The 24021-nt window shown below is 42.7% G+C and overlaps 1 protein-coding gene across 2 annotated transcripts in view; it reads right to left on the bottom strand.

Moving 5' to 3' along the window:
• Positions 1 to 24021, bottom strand: part of eif4e3 (eukaryotic translation initiation factor 4E family member 3) — a 98434-nt gene that overhangs the window by 2776 nt on the left and 71637 nt on the right. For both annotated transcript variants that reach the window (XM_070894650.1, XM_070894651.1), the window contains 4 exons: positions 9235 to 9329; positions 9055 to 9115; positions 6068 to 6134; positions 3600 to 3755 (listed from right to left, as the gene is read on the bottom strand). In XM_070894650.1, coding sequence (XP_070750751.1) covers positions 3600 to 3755; positions 6068 to 6134; positions 9055 to 9115; positions 9235 to 9329 — 379 coding nt within the window. The remainder of the gene's footprint in view (positions 1 to 3599; positions 3756 to 6067; positions 6135 to 9054; positions 9116 to 9234; positions 9330 to 24021) is intronic.

The raw sequence follows: 24021 nt of genomic DNA, 5'->3' as shown, positions 1-24021 counted from the left end.
TAAAATGTTAGATTACGCAACAGTCATGGTCTTCTACACTTCTTCAAAGTTCAACCTCCACATATAGGCCCCAAGTTTCCACACGCTACAAAACGGGCGCCCCTCCGAGCTGGGCGCCCGTTTTTCCGCGCCAAAAACGGCGCCTGAAAAAAAAAATGCGCGATTCTGGAGCGCCCTGCAGCTCCATGTCTGCTTGGCGCGGCGCCCAGGGGGGGCGGAGCCTGCCATTCGCGCCGATTTTGTAAGTGGGAGGGGGCGGGTACCATTTAAATTAGTTTTTTTCCTGCCGGCAACCCTGCGCGTGCGCGTTGGAGCGTTCGCGCACGCGCAGTGTGAAGGAAACATTGGCACTCGGCCATTTTTGTAGTTCTTTGTAGCGGTTTAATTTTTGAACATTTTTTAATAAAAGCACATTGCCATCAGCACTGAGGCTTCTTGCAGCAGTGAGAAGGCTGCAGGAAGCCTCAGAAGTTGAGGCAGCCGTTACCCGACGGTCTCTGCCCCCCCTGCCGTTGGGAATGGCTGCTCAACTTCTGAGGCTTCCTGCAGCCTTCTCACTGCCTCCTTCCCCCCCCGCCCACTGTTGGGAACAGCTGCCTCCTCCCTCCCTCCCGTTTGCGGGAACGACGCCACACCGCTGAGCTGACTAAGGCTTCCACCTTAAGTGGAAGGCTGCTTGCTTACTGCCCCTCCCTCCCTCCCGTTTGCGGGAACGACGCCACACCGCTGAGCTGACTGTAAGGCTTCCACCTCAAGTGGAAGGCTGCTTGCTGCCTGCTTACTGCCCCTCCCTCCCTCTCGTTCACGGGAACGACGCCACACCGCTGAGCTGACTGAAGCACTTTCACACAGGTAGGAAGATGGTTTATTTAATCTTTTCTTTGCTTATAAATGCTTATTCAGGTTGGATTTATTTGTATAATATTTGTATAAGTATAAATAAGGATTTATTGTAGAATTTAATGACTTCCCTTCCCCAACTCCCCCCCCACCTCGTTCTGGACGCCTAATTTGTAACCTGCGCCTGATTTTTTAATGTGTAGACAAGGTTTTTTCAGTTCTACAAAAATCTTCACTTGCTCCATTCTAAGTTAGTTTGGAGTACGTTTTCACTGTGGAAACTTTGAAATCAGGCGTCAGTGGCCAGACACGCCCCCTTTTGAAGAAAAAATTCTGTTCCAAAGTGAAACTGTTCTAACTGACTAGAACTGCAGAAAAAAAAATGCGGAGAATTGCGATTTCTAAGATAGTCCGTTCACCACCAGTTGTTCCTAAAAATCAGGCGCAAATCATGTGGAAACTTGGGCCCATGGAAACATAGAAAATAGGTACAGGAGTAGGCCATTCGGCCCTTCGAGCATGCACCACCATTCAATATGATCATGGCTAATCATGCAACTTCAGTACCCCATTCCTGTTTTCTCCCCATACCCCTTTAGCCGTAAGGGCCACATATATCTAACGAACTGGCCTCAACAACATTCTGAGGTAGAGAATTCCACAGGTTCACAATTCTCTGAGTGAAGAAGTTTCTCTTCATCTCAATCCTAGATGGCTTACCCCTTATCCTTAGACTGTGACCCCTGGTTCTGGACTTCCCCAACATCGGGAACATTCTTTCTGCATCTAACCTGTCCAATCCCGTCAGAATTTTATATGCTTCTATGAGATCCCCTCTCATTCTTCTAAATTCCAGTGAATATAAGCCTAGTCGATCCAGTCTTTCTTCATATGTCAGTCCTGCTAATATAGTGCAAAAGTACTTATTAAAAAATCATTTGGAAGAGGTTCCTTAACTTGATCTCTCCCTTGATAAAGCATGATGGACTACGATTTGAGCAATTTTCTTGATAGTGCTTGGTCTATGAATCAACTCGGATCAACATTTACTTCAAACCCTGGATGGTGCTGGTGGATTGATGAAGTTGCTTATCCACCAGTTGGATACATGAATGCTCTGATCACTTGACTAGAACAGATAAAGGCTAAATTTGGCTAAAGACTGAATCTACAAGATGAGCTGATTGTTGAGCGATGCAAGAGCAGGGTTTGCAGACTACCTGGCTCATGAAATACCATCTCATGTGACTATGGGAACACATGTGGACTATAGATAGGTACATGTGCATACATCTGGGAGTTGTTTTGGAAATATTTCAGGCTCACTCTAGATTTTCTACCCTGCCTTGGAATAGAGGAGCTGAGCAGAACCTTGAACACATTCTTGGCAGAAAAGAATCTAGCTTCAACATTCTTGTTGCTAGAATTACCTTTAGCAAATGATTTGTTCAGAGTCCTTGCACGAGTCTAGAACAAGCATTATACTTGCAAAATTGTAATGATGAAATACAGTAAAAGCAAAAGTATGACTGGTAAAGATCTTGGTCACTCTAATTTATTTGGCACTGGCTTGTTGTCATAGGAGAGGCCCGAGAGAGAGGTCAACAAACTGACTAATTTAAACAGGGTTAATTTCAGCTGAAGTAGCTTTCAGTGGGTTGCTCTTCAAAATGGCACTGCTGAAAAAACAGCTCAAGAATCTGCAAAGAAACTCCAAAACTTCAAAAGAATCTTTTCTCTGCAAGTACTGTGATTAAGAAAAGTTATTGTATAATGAGCCAATAATGAGTGATTTCATTACTTTCAGGTCTATGACCGGAGGAAGATTACCCGATCGTTCAGGGCACAAATTTCCTAAGAACAGTGTGCAGTGATAGCAATATATTCTGTTTATATGTCCATAAGTAAATTGAGTGATTTGATGAAGGGTCATCATTGAGATTTGTCACAATTTAAAACAGCATTTACACTTCACTTGCTAAACGACACAAATACCATAAGTTCCCTTCTATCTATGTTATAGAGCAGGAACTTAATGAAATGAATTATGATTTATTTTCAAGAACATGATCCGAATAGAACTTCATCGGTAAGGCATATTTTTGCCTGAATGATCTTGCATTTCTTGTGAATCACCCAAAGAATTCAGGAGTATTTCCAAACCATAAAGGTTATCATTACAGTTCTGTTTTCATCAGATTGTAGAACAGTGATGCACAGATGCTTCATTTTATTATTTCTTCTTGGGATGTGGGTGACACTGGTGATGCAGCATTTATTGTTCATTCCTAGCTGCCCTGAAAGCATCAAGAGTCAACCACGCATCGGAGTCACATGTAGGGCACACCAGGTAGAAGTGGCAGTTTGCTTCCCTGGAGGAAAGTAGTGAACTGTGTTTTTAATGACAATCCAGCCTGTTTTTTTGGCAGGATTTGAACAAACAACCTCTGGGCTGCCAGTCCACTCTGATGGCCACTGTACCAGTTTCTCTTAATATTTATTTTCATTAATAGCCAGTATAACACACCACAAAATGTTTTCTGGGAAACATGCTTCTCAGCAATTTAAAATAAAATTAATCAAGTTGAAGATAAATTAAAAAAACCTGAATGTTAAGCAGAAGCTATTGAAAAAAATGTATCTGCAAAATTTATCTAAAATTATCATTTACTTTATAAAGTAAGCTTCAAACTGCCAATATTGAAGCAGATAGCTTATAAAGTATAGTTTTATAACAAGTATTTAGACATAATACTCACGTTTATAAAACACTGCCTTAAAGATTACTTTTGGGAGAAGTTCATAAATCTTTTGTATAATAGTTATTTCATTTGCTCCAGCAGCTTTTACATTCCAAACTTGAACAATGTCTTCACGATCCCGAACACTGACACTGACGCCAACTACCTCATCATCTGTTTAAAAAAAAAATCAAAAATTAAAGATTGTATACCTAGATATTTGAAGTTTCTTAATTAAGCACAAAACATACATTAAGCAAGGAGTTGCTTGGGGGTAGGGAGTACACATACTACTTCCAATATAAAATACTTTTCTCATCTGTGGAATGTGCTCCCCCGAATTTGTAAGCCAGTCCCCATTAAAAGTAGGGAGCTAGGTGCAGGAAAAGTTGATGCTGATTTTCGGCAGCTCATAAGATTCCGAACAGCATCCTGACTATCTTGGTTTACAATGTCTGAATTTATAATGGAGGCCTCTTCGTAAGATGGAACTCTTCATTACAGCACCCATAACTGATGTCAGCAGAGCAGTCAGCTCTCTGTTACAGGATCTCCACAGGGCCCAAAATCAATGCAGGAAATTTAAAGTCTTCTGGCAGATGAAATATTAAAATAAAAATTACTGGTACATCCTCGTACTGTGCGTCACTGGCCAGGAGTGGAGGTACAGGAGCGGTCAGCCAAGGCAAGGTGGGGACTGAGGGAAAGGAAATGACCCAGACAAGTGGGTGTGTGGGAGGAAACAGAGTGGGGCATAAATGGTAGTCAAGAGCCAAGGCACATTCACAAAGCAGGAAAGAAGGTGGAGGGTAGCAGTGGGATACCCAAGTATGGAATAGCAGATGGTGCTGCTGGCAATGGGGTTGACAGTATGTCAGGTGACATTATAAAAGCCAAGTTATGACTAACCTGTTTGCTTTTGTATTTTTGCTGGGCTTTATATGGGGAGCACTCATGGAGGTTAAAAGGGAGCTAGAAATTTTTTTTGTGCTATGCAATTGGTCCCGTGTCTCTGCTCTGAAAACACTGATCAGAACAGGAAGCTATTTTTGTCCCTAGTATCTCGTTCAGTGTTTCTACTGTCTAAAAACAACCACAATACAAGGGGAAGGGAGGAGAAAATTTGCTTTTCTTTATGTTTTCACAGTTGATACACTAAATTAATCAGAAAACAGACATGATCACAGAGTGAACTGGAAAGCTCAAAATCTACAGTCAGACATAGATTACAGGCACAAAGAAATGTATTAAATATAGACTTTCACACCAATTTCCTTTCTTCCCTCATCTCCAAAAAGATGTCCACTTACATAATTCACTTTCCAGCAGGGTCACTGGAAGCGATCAGAAGCAGGAACCAGCGCCAATTTCCCCACTCCCAACAGCAATTTTATGGGGGGGGGGGGGGGAAGGGTAGGTATTGGAGGTAAAGGGTAGGACTTTACATTATGGGCCGAGAATTGCGGCCTTGCCGGGTCCGTACGAAGTGCGCACGCCCCCGGTGAGGCCTCGCAAAAACGGGTTCTCGGTGCACAATGCGCATGCGCCGAGAACCAGCTTTTCCGATCTGTCAAGATTTCTTCCGACTCAATCTACGCATCCCCGGGAGAAGGACGTCCCTGTGGCAGAGATTGAGCTATTTGGCGCAACTCATGCCCAGCGAATGTCCTTCAAACCTTTACGCCTGGTAAAAGCAGGCATACAGTTTACTTTTACCAGCGTAACACTTTTAAAACATATAAAAAATTTAATTTAATCATTCATTTTTATATTAAAAACCCTGTCCATGAAAGTAAGTTTATTTTTAACCTCATTAAAACATACATTTTTTCCCCAAAAATATATATTTTTTTCTAAAACATTACATTTAATTTTAAATATGCGAGGTGTTTTTAAAAAAATTTATTATGCTGGGTTTCTTGTTTTAGGAGGGTTTTCTCATTGATGGTAATGGGAACTCGTAAAAACAGAGTTCCCATTTTTATCAATGAGACTACTACCTAGTGATTGGTGGCCCAGGCCCACGTGACTCCAGCATTTCTGTACTTACGGGGAAGTCATCACCCCGTGTGCTGCGCAGCGAATGAAGGCCTCCGACCACAATCGTAGGTTCCTCCGTGACCACCAGGTACTTGCACAGATTTTTGTCGGGTCAAAGGCATTCGTCCAAAGGAAGCCTCCCATCGCAATTTCTGGACCTATGTGTATTCCCCCTACACTAGTCTTTCTTCTTAAAAGGTGAATTAATGTGAAATAATCCAGGAAAATTTATAAAAAGTGTTCAGTTTACTATTTTTCAGATTTTTAAATGAAGGACATTCCTATCTCAAGGAATACAGCTTAAGCAAAGGAAAGAGGAAGTCTGGTTTTCTAATCAATATATAGCATTCCAAATGTCTATTTCTAATCTTTATGTTTGTTTCAAAACTCTTCGTCATAAAAGCATCAAAGACAAGAATAACCGTCATCTATAAGGCTAGTCTTACCTGCTGTACAGCAATCTACAAACTGTTCACCAATCGTGGCCAGTAATAATTCTTTCCAAACAGCAGACTGTCATGAGAAACAGATAAAGAACCCTTATTAGGAATGTATTTTTAAATTGCCTATGAAGAAGCTTGCATATGTATGCTCAAACATGACAGATTTAAACCATGTCAAACTGATTCATTCTAACCATCTAAGCAGAGAGTGAAAAATGCAAACACAATCACAATGCCAGTTAAATATCTTTGGATAAATTCTGAAGTAATGCAGATTCACAATGCATTTTAAATTATAACAATGATGTGCCTTGGTTCTTGACTACCATTTATGCCCCACTCGGTTTCCTCCCACACACTCACATTCTACACTACGTAAACTTGGTCATCCAAAACTCGGCAGCCCGTGTCCTAACTTGCACCAAGCCCCGATCACCCATCACCCCTGTGCTTTGTGACCTAGGTTGGCTCCTGCTTAAACAATGCCTCAATTTCAAAATTCTCATCCTCATATACAAATCCCTCCATGGCTTCGCCTTCCCTATCTCTGTGATCTCTTTCAGCCTCACAACCCCCCCCCAGAGATGTCTGCGCTCCTCTAATTCTGCCCTCTTGAGCATCCCTAATTATAAATCGCTCAACCATCGGTGGCTGTGCCTTCAGCTGCTTGGGCCCTAAGCTCTGGAACTCCCTCTCTAAACCTCTCCGCCTCGCTACCACTCTTTCCTCCTTTAAGACACTCCTTAAAACCTACCTCTTTAACCAAGCTTTTGGTCATCTGCTGTCATTTCTTCTTACGTGGCTTGGTGTCAAATTTATCTATTTTGTCTTATAACACTGTTGTGAAGCGCTTTGGGACATTTTACCATGTTAAAGGTACTATATAAATAAAAGCTGTTGTTGCTGTACTGCATTTTTCTAGTGGCGGTTACAAAAGATCGAGTAGCCAGCTTCAGGTGTACGAGATACAGGAATGCAGTCATCCTCCACTCACCATGGGCAAGATAAGCTTTCCATCTAAGAAATCACATGACTTTTCAACTGGAATGCGAGCTCCCCATCTCGCATAATACAGGAGTACCCAGACTTGAGACCACAGTGGCAGAATATGGTCCAGTTATTCCTTTCATATCCGTGTCACCCACACCCACCCCCCTCCCCATGATCAGCTTTTTACTTTCAGAACTTTTAAGCAGAAAAAGATTTAATGCAACAAAATTTGGCATTCTACAAAAGCTCTCACAAAACTAAGGCTGCAAAACTCTGGTTTGAAGTTTTCCCCCACAGATGCCAAAACTTAAAAGAAACCTAGGCTTTGAGCAAACCTGATCTTCCCCACTCTGCTTAAAAAAATTTGTAATCACTCTATTGATAACTCATTAAATATAAACAATACTTTTTGAACACAAGCTGAAAAACTGTGTCTCCTCCCCCACCATTGCAAATGGGAGTATCACAAATGTGATCGATGCCAACAGCCAGAAAGAAGAAAAAATACACTCAAATGCTCGACATTTATGTAGTCTCCATGTTAAGTATCTTGCATCTATGCACACCGTCAATTTTTCCCATTACAATTTCTTATAAAGAAAGACTTGCATTTATATAGTGCCTTTCCTGACCTGAGGACATCTCAAAGCGCTTTACAGCCAATGAAATACTTTTGAAGTGTAGTTATAGTGTAAAGTTGTAAAGTAGGAAACGCGGCAGCCAATTTGTGCACAGCAAGGCCTCACAAACAGCAATGTGATAATGACCAGATAATCTGTTTTTAGTGATGTTGGTTGACAGATAAATATTGGCCCGACACCAAGGAAACTCCCCTGCTCTTCTTCGAATAGTGCCATGAGATCTTTTACATCATGTGAGGGGGATGAGGGGGCCTTGTTTAAACGTCCACATTTATAATTGGAAGTTTCTGTGCAACCTTGTCATGCTGTAATTACACCCTCAATCCAGTGGTGGCATGTAGCGCCTTAGTTTAAATCCCCATTTCCTCCGCTGGTACTGCGGAAAAATTCCTATGCTGCAACCAACTTTACTTTTCTGCTTTCCACTATATCTGCACAATCTTCTCCAATTTATCCCCCATCCTCTAACCCTCTTTCACCTAAAGATTAGATTTAATCTTCACTTCATGTATGCAATGCCATGGGATATTATTAAAAATCTTGAGTAGGACACACATTTCCCGTCGATAAACTTTAATTCTTGTTATGATCTTTGGTCACACTGTTGACATTTACCACGTTAAACTGCTTTGTCAAAATTTCCAATTTAATCTTGCTAGGTTAACGGTTGAGGTCATCATCATCATCATAGGCAGTCCCTCGGAATCGAGGAAGACTTGCTTCCACTGTTAAAATGAGTTCTTTGGTTCTCGTATTGGACTGACCAGCCACCTCAGACTCTGTCACAGGTGGGACAGACAGTCGTTGTGGGAAGGGGTGGCTGGGACTGGTTTGCCGCACACTCTTTTCGCTGCCTGCGCTTGGCGATGAGATGCGAGGTGCTCAGTGCCCTCCCAGACGCCTTCCCACTTAGGGCGGTCTTTGGCCAGGGACTCCCAGGTGTCAGTGGGGATGTTGCACTTTATCAGGGAGGCTTTGAGGGTGTCCCTTGTAACGTTTTCTTTGCCCATCTTTGGCTCGTTTGCCGTGAAGGGGTTCCGAGTAGAGTGCTTGTTTTGGGAGCCTTGTGTCAGGCATGTGAACAATGTGGCCTGCCCAGCGGAGCTGATCAAGTGTAGTCAGTGCTTCAATGCTGGAGATGTTGGCCTGGACGAGGACGTTACTGTTGGTGCGTCTGTCCTCCCAGGGGATTTGTAGCATCTTGCGGAGTAACCCTCTAACTACTAGGTGATGATGCAGAATGAGTTTCTGAAGTCTCTCACAATTCCGTCGCCATTGTACATATTTAAAAAAAAATTATATTCTTTAACTGAGTATGGACAATGCCACAGGCAATTTACTGGTTGTAAAAATACTTACAGTATGTTCTTTTGAGATTTTCATTTTCCACAATCCTCCTTTGGCATTACTCTCATCTTCCCTATGAAAACCACCATAAACAGTAAATACAAATTGAAAGTACTGAAATATTGCTTGTTGCATTATTATTCAGAACTCTGCATTCCATTAGATGTTCGAATACCATGCCCCGTTACTTACCACAACGGTCGTCTCTCTCCCCTCATTAAGTGGTAACTACAACGTCGGGACAAATTAGCTACTGCAGGAATATTATTGTAGACACTCCAGAAACTCTGGTGAAAGAAAGGGAAACACAATTAGTTCAAAATAAAATATATAATAGAAACATAGAAAATAGGTGCAGGAGTAGGCCATTCAGCCCTTCGAGCTTGCATCACCATTCAATATCATGGCTGATCATGCAACTTCAGTATCGCATTCCTGCTTTCTCTCCATACCCCTGATCCCTTTAGCCGAAAGGCCACATCTAACTCCCTTTTAAATATATCTAAGGAACTGGCCTCAACAACTTTCTGTGGTAGAGAATTCCACAGATTCACAATTCTCTGAGTGAAGAGGTTTCTCCTCATCTTGGTCCGAAATGGCTTACCCCTTATCCTTAGACTGTGACCCCTGGTTCTGGACTTCCCCAACATTCCTGCATCTAACCTGTCCAATCCTGTCAGAATTTTATATGTTTCAATGAGATCCCCTCATTCTTCTAAATTCCAATGAATATAAGCCTAGTCGATCCAGTCTTTCTTCATATGTCAGTCCTAGGAATCAGTCTGGTGAACCTTCGCTGCACTCCCTCAATAGCAAGAATGTCCTTCCTCAGATTAGGAGACCAAAACTGCACACAATAGTCAAGGTGTGGCCTCACCAAGGCCCTGTACAACTGCAGTAAGACCTCCCCTGCTCCTATACTCAAATCCTCTCGCTATGAAGGCCAACATGCCATTTGCCTTCTTCACCGCCTGCTATACCTGCATGCCAACTTTCAATGACTGATGTACCATGACACCCAGGTCTCGTTGCACTTCCCCTTTTCCGAGTCTGTCACCATTCAGATAATATTCTGCCTTCCTGTTTTTGGCCACCAAAGTGAATAACCTCACGTTTATCTACATTAGACTGCATCTGCCATGCATTTGCCCACTCACCTAACCAAGTCACCTTGCAGCCTCTTAGCATCCTCCTCACAGCTCACACTGCCACTCAGCTTAATGTCATCTGCAAACTTGGAGATATTACATTCAATTCCTTTATCTAAATCATTGATGTATATTGTAAATAGCTGGGGTCCCAGCACTGAACCTTGTTCACAAGAAACTATAGCATTCCATTCTTAAATATCCTATTAATCCAAATTACTTGTTGGCATTTATCAAATGAATGAATCTCATTTAGAGTTATATTTGAAAAGAAATGACTCATGCATGAAACAAACATTGATAAATGCAGTTACAATAAACATTCTGATTCACCATTCTGATGAAGATTAGACTGCACATAATCAAGGTAAGGACACACACGTCTGGGAGGGGAAATCTATATTTTAAACAGTTTCCAAACAGAAACCATGCAGCACATAACTTTTACACCCTCAGCGGACTGTCTCCGACAGCCAAGCAGAAGTAGTTTCCTCAAAATCACGTGCACATAATCCAGAGAATGCAAGATCAATTTCAATTTTGTATATGCATTCAATTATATAATTGGCATTGCAATTTTCTAGTGAGCAAGCGGGTTACAGGGTGTTCTGGGCAGAGGCTAAGGGAAGGTTGCTTGCATGGCCATTTAGCTGAAGAACACTTTTAAGAGACAGAAATGCCTGGAAGAGAAGATATGTAAAAATGGCCCATTTCTCAAAACAAAACCCAGCCTACAAAAGTTGATTGCCGATACAAGATTAAATGCATCATGTTTTGGGACAAGATGTCAGGAATAGATCACTCTGAAAACACAGCTGAGGGCTCCGTATCTTGACTGCTGCAGCAGAAAATCTACCTGCTGCAACATGAACTTCAGCAACTGTCTGAGAGGATGCAGAAAAGAGGATAACAAATAAATACTTCCTCCAGTTTATTTTTTCTCCTTCCTTTTGTTTTATTTGGGGGTCACTGATGCCTGATGCCAACTTTTGTGGGGCAGCAAAGGCTCTTGTGCACTCCTAGTGTATTGCTGCCGTCATTTTACTGTGACTCGAACAATTTAAAATAAAATCATGGCCCTGAAATTCCGGCCGGAGGCTTCCTTCGGATGAATGCCTCCGACCTGAAATATTTCTGCAAATATTCCTGGTGGTTCCGGAGGCGCCTTCGATTCCGGTCGGAGGCCTTCTTTTCCCTCGCATCGCAGCGCGCTCCAGTCTTTGAGATACGGAAGGAGAAGCTGGAGTAACGTGGGCCTGAACAACCAATCATGGTACAGTATTCTCATCGATAGTAATGGGAACGCTGATTTTACGAGTTCTCATTACTATCAATGAGAATAATCACTTAAAACACCTCACATATTTAAAATTAATTGAAATTAAAGTTAATTAAATGTTTTAGAAAAAAAATATTTTCTTGATTTAAAAAAAAGTTTTAATAGGGTTTAAAAAATAAATTTACCTTAATGGACAGGGTTTTTACTATAAAAATGTGTTTAAATTTAATTTTTATAAGTTTTAAAACTCTTACGCTGGTAAAAGTAGGCTATGTGCCTGCTTTTACCAGGCGTAACAGTTTCAAGAACATTCGCTGGGCAAGAGATGGGCAAATAGCCCAATCTCGCCCGTGCGAATGCGGGGATTCAGAAGATCTGTCAAGGCATATCTTGACAGATGAGAAAAGCCGGGTTTCGGCACATGCACATTGTGCGCTGAAAACTGGCTATTGAGAAGCCTTTCCAATTACAAAAACAGATCGTCTCAGTTACCAATATTTATTCAGAGATAGCCTTTGGTTTAGTGGTAATATTCCCACCTCGGAGTCAGAAGGTGTAGGGTTCAAACTCATCTCCCCAGTGCTAGTGAGCAAAGACCAGAGTTCAGACTTTGAATTTTGGGTTGACATCCAGTGGGATAATTGAGTTTGTTGGATGTGGACCGCCCTCGTATGGGTTGTCTTCCACTGTACAGGACTAACTACACTATTGGCTGCTATAAAGATGGTTACTGCCCTGGAAAGAGCATTGATGTCATGGCCTTTCAGACTGTTAATCGGCCTGCAAATCCTTCCACTACTTCACATGATTATCCAAAGCAAGAGTGTGAAGATACAAAAATAATCACTAATATGTATTACTGCACTATTAGTTTAAGTGTCTATAGAAACTCCTGTTAAATTTCTGCCTCTGTCCAATACAGTACTGAACAAAACAAACCAGGTTGATCCTTGGTCTATGCTGAGTAAACTGATCGTAATTAGCAGTATGGGCAGTATCAATGGCCTCAATGCTCTTACATTAGGAAGGGCATATCCTGTCTAACAATTCAGCCAGGGTTCTAGCTTTAAATGACTATACAGTGACCTCAATGAAATGTATGTTCATGTCAGTGTGAGCCAGCACAGGATTAGGCCAGGCCGTGATGCCTCCTGTATTTTGGGACAAATAAAGCATGGCCATTTGGCCAAAATAGTGAAAAGTTGCCTCCACTCATGGAACTGTTGTCAGCAGCTTCAAGAGAGGAGGGAAGAAAGATTGGGAAAATATGATATCTGATTAAAAGACTTAAGGATGGCAATACTTTGTCTTTTTTAACTGCATCATCTTCAGCTTTATTATCCAAAAGTTGCAGTATATTAGAATTAAGATAAATTCACTACATAAATTCATGAAACAAAGAACATATCTTTATAAATACTTAATACACAATTACAGTTAAGTTAAAGGGTACAGTTAAGTTAAACAATAAAAATTAGTATCTGTAAAGACAAGACTTGGAAGCAATGAGTCATATCTTGTGGAACAGAATGTTGGAAACTATGGTATGACAAGGAGCTCTCTACAGATGTGGATACACAAAAAAAAGAGGGACACAGAAATGTTACAAGCCTTTAAAATATGGATATATAGAAAGATCCCAGAGCTCCAATAACCCATAAGGGAGAGTAATGAATACATGCTTAAAAGGCTAAGAGATTGGTGCTCAATCAAGATAAAGAAAAGGAAACTAATATTTTGGACATGTATGTGGCCAGAGGAAAGAAACCCAGTGGGACAAGATGATCATACTGGGAAAAATGAAGGAGGAAGACTCATGAAAAGATAGTTGAATGATATAAGTGACTGGACAACAACACTAATCAAACTGGCAGTAGGAAAGTACATCATAGACCACTTAACTTCAGGGCGATCCTTAGAGCTTTGAACCTTTTTTACGAGATGCCACAAAACTAGAGTTTCTAAAAGTGTTAATTTTCAAGACAAAATGAAATCTATGGACTAGTGTGTTGCTTAAAATTAAAATCAAGTTGAAAACCAGTGTGACAAAATCCCGATTGTTGCAGCAATATCCTGCATATATGCTGTTAATTAAGCGCAGGTCTCTGCAAGAGAGTGACCTGTCAAATGTATCAACAGAACACAGACAATGGCCTCAAGTTTCCACATGATTTGCTCCTGATTTTTAGGAGCAACTGGTGTAGAACGGAGTATCTTAGAAATCGGAATTCTCGACATTTAGTTTGCTCCAGTTCTAGTCAGTTAGAACAGTTTCACTTTGGAACAGAATTTTTTTTTTCAAAAGGGGGCGTGTCCGGCCACTTACGCCTGATTTCAAAGTTTTGTGAGTGAAAACTTACTCCAAACTAACTTAGAATGGAGTAAGTGAAGATTTTTGTACGCTCGAAAAAACCTTGTCTACACTTTAGAAAATCAGGCGTAGGTTACAAATTAGGCGTAGGGAATGGTGGGGGGGGGGGGGGAAGGGAAGTCATTAAATTCTACAATCAATCCTTAGTTATACTTATACAAATATTATACAAATAAATCCAACCCGAATAAAAATTTATAAGCAAAGAAAAGATTAAATAAACCATGTTCCTACCTCTGTGAAAGTGCTTCAGGCAGGCCTTTCATGTTGGAGACAGGCAGGGGTGTGGCGTCAGTGTCTCGATGGCAGCGGCAGCAAGCTTCGAGCTGAGCTGCAGTGCTTGAGGCAGGCCTTCATTCTCTTTGTGGCTGGCCGCGAAGAAGCAGCACCGGACGGACCCGAGGCCATTCGGCCATGAGATATCAGCGGCGTCAGTGGCTGGCCGGCAGCCGAAGAATCAACGCAGGACACACGCAGCTCATTAAGGTTCTTGAGGCCATTCGGCCACGCTTTAGGGGCGGCGTCAGTGGCTGGCCGGCAGCCAAAGAATCAGCAGCGGACGGACGTGAGGCCATTCGGCCATAGGAGATCAGCGGCGTCAGTGGCTGGCCGGCAGCCGAAGATACAGCAGCAGCCTTCGAGCTGTGAGGGGGACTGAGGCCATTTGGACAGGGAGAGGCAGCCATATCGACAGTTTTATATTTAAATTTGCAGAATGGGTGCTGCATTGTCAACACCACGTATTATTGCAAAGTTGAATTGGCACTCTTATTTCTCCAAACACACAGTCCTTGATTTGCATGCACCAATGCAGCACCGGTTCTGCAAGTTTAGCAGTGAAAAGCTGAACTCACTGATTTCAGCAGGTGATTTATTCAGCAGTGCTGCTAAAAGCACTCCCTCACACACAGAAACATCAAAAAAAATTAAATTACAAGCCTTTGCAGGGGTCCAAGAAACAAATCTTCACTTTTTCTGCAGTATTTAAAAAAATGGCCGAGTGCCAATGTTTGTGTGAGACTGCACGTACGCGCACGCTCCAACGCGCACGCGCAGGGTTGCCGGCACCACGAAGGCTAATTTAAATTGTACCCGCCCCCTGCTACTTAGAAAATCGGCACGAGTGTTAGGCTCCGCCCCCTGCTGCTGCGCCACGCCAAGCAGACATCGAGCGCCAAGGAGCTCGAGAATATCGGACTTTTTTTTAGGCACAGTTTTCGGCGCGAAAAATAGGCACCCAGCTCGGAGGTGCGCCGTTTTCGCCGCGGGACGAAACTTGGGGCCAATGGAACTAGGACTTCTCTGACAGTATAGGAACAGCACAGTCAGTGCATCTGGATGATATTACAGGCTCAGTGTATTTTGCCATTACATAAACATAAGGTACAAGCATTTTGCAAACTGCTTCCAAGTAGCACTAGTGGAGAATGTAACCATATATTTTAGTTACAATAATAGTAATGCTTTAGTAGTTACTGCTACAGACAGATGGCTCGCCAAACCGTTCGAGAGTGGTCTCCAAGCCATAATTTTAAGGACTATGAGAAGAGTTCAATAAAGATGACACAATTCCAGTAAACAGAAGGCTCAATTTTGCCCAAGCCCGTTTTCTAGCGTATTGACAGAGTTATGCCTGTTTTTCAAGGCCAGAAATATTTTGCCAAAGTTTCGCCGATGTATAATTCAAATTTGCCGCCGCACAGCGTGTCCATTCGCCTCCGGGGGAGGGGGCGGGGGAAGGTTGAGCCTTCTGTCTGCACCTTCTGCGTATGCGTGACTAAAAAAAGTGACATATTTGTTATTATTGCAATGGATGCGCATGCGCAGTACAGCTCCGGGTTGGCAATTGCCCATTTTTAAAGAGCCAGTTGTGTATGTGAGAAGGAGTGCTGTGTGAGAGCATTGGAAAAAATCGGATCTGCAGCAATAAAAGATGCAACGCAGTGCAAGGACCAAGAATTTCTTACAGAATGAAATGGAGGCACTAGTTACTGTGATTGAGACCAGATGGCAGGAGCTGGATACTAACAGAGGTCACATAAAAGTTCCACCCAAAGAAAAGAAGCACTAAGACCAACTTGCAGAAGATTACTGTACAATGGTGACCACCACGAGATCTGGAGGCCAATGTAAAAAGTGGCAGGACCTTGGTCAAGTAGTTAGTGTAAGTAATATTTTCATTTATCCAATGGAATTGCAATTGTAAATGTGACCAGCTGTATATGTCCCACCCAGCAGAAAGACACCCTCTCTAAAAAGTTGCATTTTCATTTTTGCAGAGGAAGGTGGCACATAAAAGGGAAAGAACTCTGAACTGGAGGCGGCCCGGCAAATCTGCAGCCACTGACACCATTGGAAGACAGGGTCACTGCTTTGATGGGTCCTGCCTGGAGAAAAGCAACCACACTGAACACACTCGAGGGAGAGGCTAAGTCCTGCAAATTCCAGAGTCTGGCTTTGCCAAATGTTAAGTTACTGTGCGAGCTAGCCAGGCTTCAGTTCCTGGGGATGTCTCAGTCAGCTACGCTTCGGTTGATGCAATGTGCTATCATTCAATATGGTCCTTGAAATGAGCCTGCTGCCTGCGCTGTGCGCGCCTACTCATGCCACCCACCCTGCCCCCTCCTCTGCTGCTATCCATTTGTCTGCGTTCTGTTATATTTTGCAGAACTCGAGGCCAACCCTGATGGTGCAGAAGAAAATTCAGATGAGGACGAGCCTGAAGAGGAGAACAATCTTCCAATCCCATCCTCCAGACCAAGAGCATGGGGTGAGGGGGAGGGGATGGAGATGGATGAAGCCCCCACTGTTTTACTGACTTTGGTGGAGGTGCAGGTGCCGCCCATTGAGATGCCAGCCCCTTCCGTGACTAGTGGTTTGCGTGTGGTGGGACATTTCATGGTTTCCTAATGTCCGAGGCTGCGGGGCCCCAGTGGTGTGGTGCAGCAAGGCACACCCAGGGCCCCACCTTCCGAGGCTGTGGGTTCCAGTGGTGGGATACGAGCCACACCCAGGGCCCCACCGTTCCAGGCTGCGGGTCCCAGTGGTGGAGTGCAGTGAGCCATATCCGTGGGGAGGAGGGGGAAGGAGAGCTCGACCACGCTCTCCTGAGGTGCAGGATCTAACAGATGTGGTTCAGATGATGGCAATGAGTGGGGAGAGCACTGACCTTACGCGATCACTTCTGGACACCGTCAGTGGGGTGGGTGATGAGGTAGCGGGACTGACCGGAGAAGTAACAGCAATCTCACGAGAAATGGGGACAATGTCAGTGACCATGAGGGAGGGAATGTCACAGGTAGGTGATGCGCTGTCAGTGAACATCAGGGAGGGAATGTCAGAACATCAGAGAGGGAATGTCTGAGTTGGTGCAAATACTATCACTGAACATGAGGGAGGGAATTTCACAGGTATTAAGACAGTTTTGCTCAACATGAGGGAGGGAATGCTGCAGGTCGCTGAGACACTGTCAGGGTGCATGAGGGACGGCATGTTGGAGTTAGCTGCTGCAATAAGGGAACATGTCCAGACCCTGCGCCCATTGACAGATTCAACTGCTAATCCCCAGACCAGCCTCTGAAGAGCCCCAAGCCAGGCCCTGCACGTTGCCGCCCCCCTCCGCTGCCCCTCAACAAGTGCACACTACCCGAGATCTTACAAAGAATAAGCTTGGTACCAACCCCAGAAACACTATGCCACTGTCTGCAGGCAGGGGTGGTGGAGTCACCAAGAACAAACGCAACAGGCGGTCTTAGAATAAGGTGGTGGAGAGATGGGGCAGATGGAGAAGTGGGGGGAGGGGGAAGGCTGAAAGGGGGGTGGGGGGAAAAGAGAAGGAGGCAGCTGAACGGGAGGGAGGACAGAGTCCCGATCTTTGCCCTGTGAGTCCATTCGGCCAGGGCTAGGGTCAGGCCCCTCCCACACAGCCTCGGGGGCGAGGAGCTACTGCACATGCACGCACACTTTAGCGCGCATGTGCAGAGGTCCCGGCACTGTTTTCGGCGCCAGGACCTGGCTCCACCCGCGACCCATTGTGCTGTGCCATGCCGAGCACGAAGACGTCCCGAGGAGACCGGAAAATCACAAGTTTTCGGCGCCCTTTTTCTTCCAGAAAGTCGGCTCACCTTAGAGATGCACCGTTTTTCCAGAGGGCAGAAACTTGGGCCCATAAGACTCCCTTGTAAATACGGAGACAAAGTAACTATTCAATATTTTTGATATTTTGCTGTTCTTACCTGAGAGTTTATCTATATATCCCTTAGTGGGTCCAATCCCTATCCATACTTTTCTTTTGTTATTTATGTGTCTGTAGAACACTTGACTATTTATTTTTATATTCCTTGATAATTTAATTTCGTAGTTCCTCTTTGCTTTCATAATAGTTTTTCTTTGCCTTCTTTCCGAACCACCTCACATTCCCAATCGTCACTCTCTTCTTTATTGTCTATGCATTTAGTGCATGTCATTTTCTTTAGTTTCCCAATTTTGACTGTAGCTCTTTATTCATTCATGGTGTTTCATTATTGGTTAGTTTGTTCTTGCTTTTTAGTGGAATATATTTATCCTCAACTCTATTGCTATTACATAAGAACATAAGAACATAAGAAATAGGAGCAGTTTGGCCCCTTGACCCTGCTCTGCCATTCAATAAGATCATGGGTGATCTGATCTTGGCCTCAACTCCATTTTCCTTCCCGCTCCCCATAACCCTCGACTCCCCAATCGTTCAAAAATTTGTCTATCTCCACCTTAAATATATTCAACGACCCAGCCACCACAGCTCTCTGGGGCAGAGAATTCCACAGATTTACGACCCTCAGAAGAAATTCCTGCTCATCTCAGTTTTAAATGGACAACTCTTTATTCTGAAACTATGCCCCCTAGTTGTAGATTCATCCACGAGGGGAAACATCCTCTCTGCATCTACCCGGTCAAGTCCCCTCAGAATCTGATGTTTCAATAAGATCACCTCTCATTCTTCTAAACTCCAATGAGTATAGGCCCAACCTTTTTTCATAAGACAACCCCTTTATCTCAGAAATCAACCTAGTGAACCTTCTCTGAACTGCCTCCAATGCAAGTATATCCCTCCTTAAATAAGGAGACCAAAACTGTACCCAGTACTCAAGGGTGTGGTCTCAATAATGCCCTGTACAGTTGTAGCAAGACTTCCCTACTATTATACTCAATCCCCCTTGCAATAAAGGCCAACATTCTATTTGCCTTCTTAGTTTCTTGCTGTACCTGTATGCAAACATTTTGTGCTCCATGTACAAGGACCCCCAGATCCCACTGTATTGCAGCATTTTGTAATCTCTCTCCCTTTAAATAATAATTTGCTTTTTTATTCCGCTTACCAAAGTGGATAACCGTACATTTTCCCACATTATACTCCATCTGCCAAATTTTTGCCCACTCACTTAGCCTATCTATATCCCTTTACAGATGTTTTGGGCCCTCCTTACAACTTGCTTTCCCACCTATCTTAGTATCATGCAAATTTGGTTACAGTATATTCGGTCCCTTCATCCAAGTCATTAATATAGATTGTAAATAGTTGAGGCCCCAGCACCGATCCCTGTGCCAACCTGAAAACGTCCCATTTATCCCGACTCTCTGTTTTCTATTAGTTAGCCAATCCTCTATCTATGCTAATATATTATCCCCAACCCAGTGAGTTCTTATCTTGTGCAGTAACCTTTTATGTGGCACCTTAACGAATGCCTTCTGGAAATCCAAATACACGACATCTACTGATTCCCCTTTACCCACCCTGCTCGCTACATTCTCAAAGAACTCTAGCAAATTTGTCAAACACGATTTCCCTTTCATAAAACCATGCTGACTCCGCTTGATTGTATTACGCAACATCCGCACCGACACTGAGAATCCATGGCCCAAGACTGCTCAAAGTGGAGGAGAAGCATCAGAGAAGATGCCGAACACTGAGTCTCTTCGTCAGGAGCACGCAGAAGCCAAGGAGCGCAAGACAAATCAAGCACCCCACCCACCCGTCTCTTCAACCACCACCTGCCCCACCTGTGACAAAGACTGTAGATCCCGCATTGATCTCTTAAGTCACCTTAGAACTCATTAGTGTGGAAGCAAGTCATCCTCCACTCCGGGACTCCCACCTTTCTTGATTGGGACGTTACATTTGCGGTTTTCCAATCCGCTGGGACCTATCCAGCACCCAGGGAATTTTGGTAGATTATAACCAATGCATCCACTATCTCTACAGCCACTTCTTTTAAGACCCTAGGATGCAGGCCATCAGGTCCAGGGGACTTATCTGCATTTAGTCCCATTAGTTTGCCTAGTACTTTTTCTCTAGTGATAGTGATTGTTTTAAGTTCCTCCTTCCCTATAGCCCCTTGAGTATCTATTATTGGGATGCTTTTAATGTCTTCTACCGTGACGACCAATACAAAATATTTGTTCAAAGTCTCTGCTATTTCCTATTATTAATTATTAAGTCTCATCCTCTTAAGGGACTGTTTACTTTAGCTACTCGCTTCCTTTTTATATATCTATAGAAGCTCTGACTTTTCATATTTTTTGCTAGTTTACTCTCAATCAATTTTCTCCCTCTATTATTTTTTTTTAGTTGTCCTCTGCTGGTTTCTAAAAATTTCCCAATCATCTGGCCTACCACTAATCCTCGCAATATTGTATGCCTTTGTTTTCAATTTGATTCTCTCTCTTTGTCTGTCAAAATTTCTTTCTAGTTTAACTTCCCTAGTTCCAGTCTCATCCCCTCAAAATTAGCTTTTTTCCAAACCATTACCGTGGACTTTGTCTTGCATCTTTCGGAATCATAATATTATAAGTTTGAAAATAGTGATCGTTATTGCCTAGATGTGCTTATCTGCTCTGGTTCATTTCCCATTACTAGATCCAGCAGTGATTGCTCTCTTGTTTGGTTTCTTACGTACTGATAAGAAAGGAGGCCTGAACACACACTTTTAAAATCTCCATTCCCTTTTCCCCATTATCAACCTCTTCTTGCCAGTTTATTTGGGGTTGTTAAAATCTCCCATTATTCTTCTATGTCTTTTACTCATTTCATAGATTTTCTAATATATTTCTTCTGCTACTTTCTTTCCACTATTAGGTGGTCTGTAGAATATCCCTATTAGTGTGATCGAACTTTTCTTATCGTTTATATCTCAAATGCAATAATGCAGATCCTGCTCAGGAAACTTTTAATGTTTTTTTATTCCACGAGGAATGAGATGATTCACTCAAGATTGTAATTTCCGAGTCGTCAAATCTTGCTTACTCAGTAATTTTATCAATTTTGACGAGTAATTATACAGTATATGGAAATTCCGATTAATGCTAATTTGGAAAGATACTTTAAAATCATTTTTACAGTATTATATTCAACATGTACAAAATGACTGTCCCATCAATTGCAGAACAGATACAACTTTAAGCTCGAGGAGAAACATACACAAGTATTGTAACTGATGGGTTTAACATTTCAAAGAAAAAGGGGAAAGCAAGAGTTAAAAATCATGTGTAGAATAATATCCATTACTAACTTTTAATAAAGGATTACTTTTCACAAATGTGGGTATATGCTATAGGTGTTCTTGCTGAACTTTAGTATTATACTCGTGATTTTTTTGTAGCCAAATATAATTAATGCCACTAACTCCAATATAAAAAGGTTGATGTAATGGGGAAAAGATCTTAAACCCACCTACACCAGCGTCTCATTCCTGTTTTGCATGCTAATAAATGTAGCATTATTAAATTTCTAATAATCACAATTAAATCAGTTATGGGATGAAAATTTGAAATCATTTACTTTTATGCAAGTAAAAAATCATTTTAAAGATGCCCCAGTTAATCTATTTATATCTTTTACACTTTCATCATAGATATTAAAAGGGCCAAACTAGATTTATCCTCAACACACTGGCCTTGTGTTCGCCAACTGCGGTGAGTCCGGGAGGCTGGCATTGGTGGTGTGCGGGGAAGGCGCTCCCTGCTCCAACCTGCCATCTCAACAAGCTTCATTGAGGTGCTGCAAACACTGACAATGACTACACAGAGGTGCACGACTGCACCAAAGCTCTCCCATGACTCCCTCCAGATTCTTATGGAGAGAGTCACAGCACACAGGGAGGTTTCTCTTCCCTTCCAATGGGTGGAAGATACCTCACAGGACACCAATGCAGCCTGGTTGCACATTGCACAGGAGGGCACAAGCAAGGATGTCATCAGGAGGAACTGGCTGCAGTGGTGCAAACCTTTCAATGATCTCAGTAGATCACGAAACGTGACTGCAAAACCAAACGCAACCTTATCCTGCTGTGCCACTCATCACATCCCCATCACTCTGCCTTCTCTACCCTAATCCTGCACATCCTTACTCTCACCAACTTACCTTGCACCTTCACCCATCTCTCTCTCTATCTACATTATCACATCCCTATTTCACTAGCCACCTCTCACAGTCACCCTCGTGCAAGCATACCAACTAACAAAACACAAGGGTAGGAACTTGTGTTTTAGCCAATATTCATGTAGAGTTTATGCTAATATGTTGTCACTGAAATCTTTATTTTGAACACTGTGTTCTCGGACAGATGTGTGTGCACCTTTGGAAGTGGCTTTGGGAGTTGTAGTGAATCACAGACATAAGGGTAACCTGCACAATGGTAATGAGTGTGAAAGGAATGGCTTGGGCATTGCAGAGATGCTTTATGGTAGTGCCAACAAGGCACATCATGTGGCAGCCAGGGTGTACTGCATCAAGTGAAGAAAATGTGGCCATGGTGAGGCCATTCCTGGCAGCAATGTGTTCGGGTGCCGATGCCATGTATCCTGTGCAGCATCAGGTTATTGCGGATAAGTTGGTGTTGTTGGTGATGCTGATGTATTTAGTGATGTTGATGTTGGGGCTGATCGAGGTGGGATTCTGAGAATCAAGGTGAGATTTTGTCAAGGGCACCGACCGATGCTGCTGGAATAAATAGCAGGTGAGGTTGAGATCACAGAGGCGATCTGTCAATGGTGAGAGAGGTTGCTCCAAGAAGGTGACAGTGGATAGTGTGTTCACTGCAAACATTTCCGAACTGCATACAGCATAAAAGTGTCTTCCAAATCCTGAAGGCTTCAGTTTCTGAGATTGGAAAGTTAGCTTTTATACCACATTTGCAGCTGTCAACTAGCCAAAGCAATGGGGTGTCACGGAGAAACCAACACACTTACCTGGCGTGAAACCCGCGAGATGTCAAACTCATTAAAAACTTGGTAAAATGGTAAGTGCCTGGTAAAATTCATTTAAAGTACCTTGAACGTGCCTCTTAATGATGTTAATTGGCTGGCCCGCCGCTTAGTGTCGGGTCTGCGACACTTGAGAAACTGACAAGGAGGCGGATTCAGAGCGGACTTCCGATCCGCTGTTAATCAAGGCCATTTTGACTGTGGGCCCGCCTGTAAACCACACTTGCAGGGCTGGGAAGATTCTGGCCATTATGTTCAGAGACACATGATGATTGGTCAGTACCTTATCCAACTTTTCTTAAAATTCATTAAGACCAGTACTGTCTGGAGGCTGGTCATGAAAGTAGATGTTTGTGTACAGATACAGGCTCTGGTGAAATGAAATTTAAGACATTGAGAAAAACTCAGTTTTGGGCATGGCACAATATAGATTCACTCTTACACTCCTAGTACATCAAGACAAATGCAGCACCATGGATGTACTTAACCATGTAAAACGTAAACCACCTAGAACAATTTCCAGTTTATTCTATTCAACGATTCTACAAAATGGGACATTATGCTATTAGAGATTTTGAGAGCTTACTGCATTTTCAGAAAAATTAGTTAGCAGGGTCAAAACCTTTTTTAATAAAGACAGAAAACACTAGAACTATGCAGCAGGTCCAAAAGCATTTGAAAAAAAAAAATCAAATGGGTAAATGGTGGAGATCCTTCATGAGAACTGAACTAGGGAGACAGTATAGTTCTGCTACAGAAATTCATCGTCTGTGAATGATTTGGGACAATATATTATACCATATAATGTATCTATTTTCTTTCAGTATCTGTTTTATTTACATCATTTCCACACAGTTTTTAAATATTTTTGATGACATTTATCTTTAAACTCTGTACCAGTCAGTTACTTGAATAGATACTGTGTTCACTGCTCTCCATAG

This window comes from Pristiophorus japonicus, chromosome 12 (genome assembly GCF_044704955.1).
Source record: "Pristiophorus japonicus isolate sPriJap1 chromosome 12, sPriJap1.hap1, whole genome shotgun sequence".
Taxonomy (NCBI): Eukaryota; Metazoa; Chordata; class Chondrichthyes; family Pristiophoridae; genus Pristiophorus; species Pristiophorus japonicus.
Note: the sequence above shows the minus strand (reverse complement) of the source record. Positions and strands in the feature narration are given on the sequence as shown.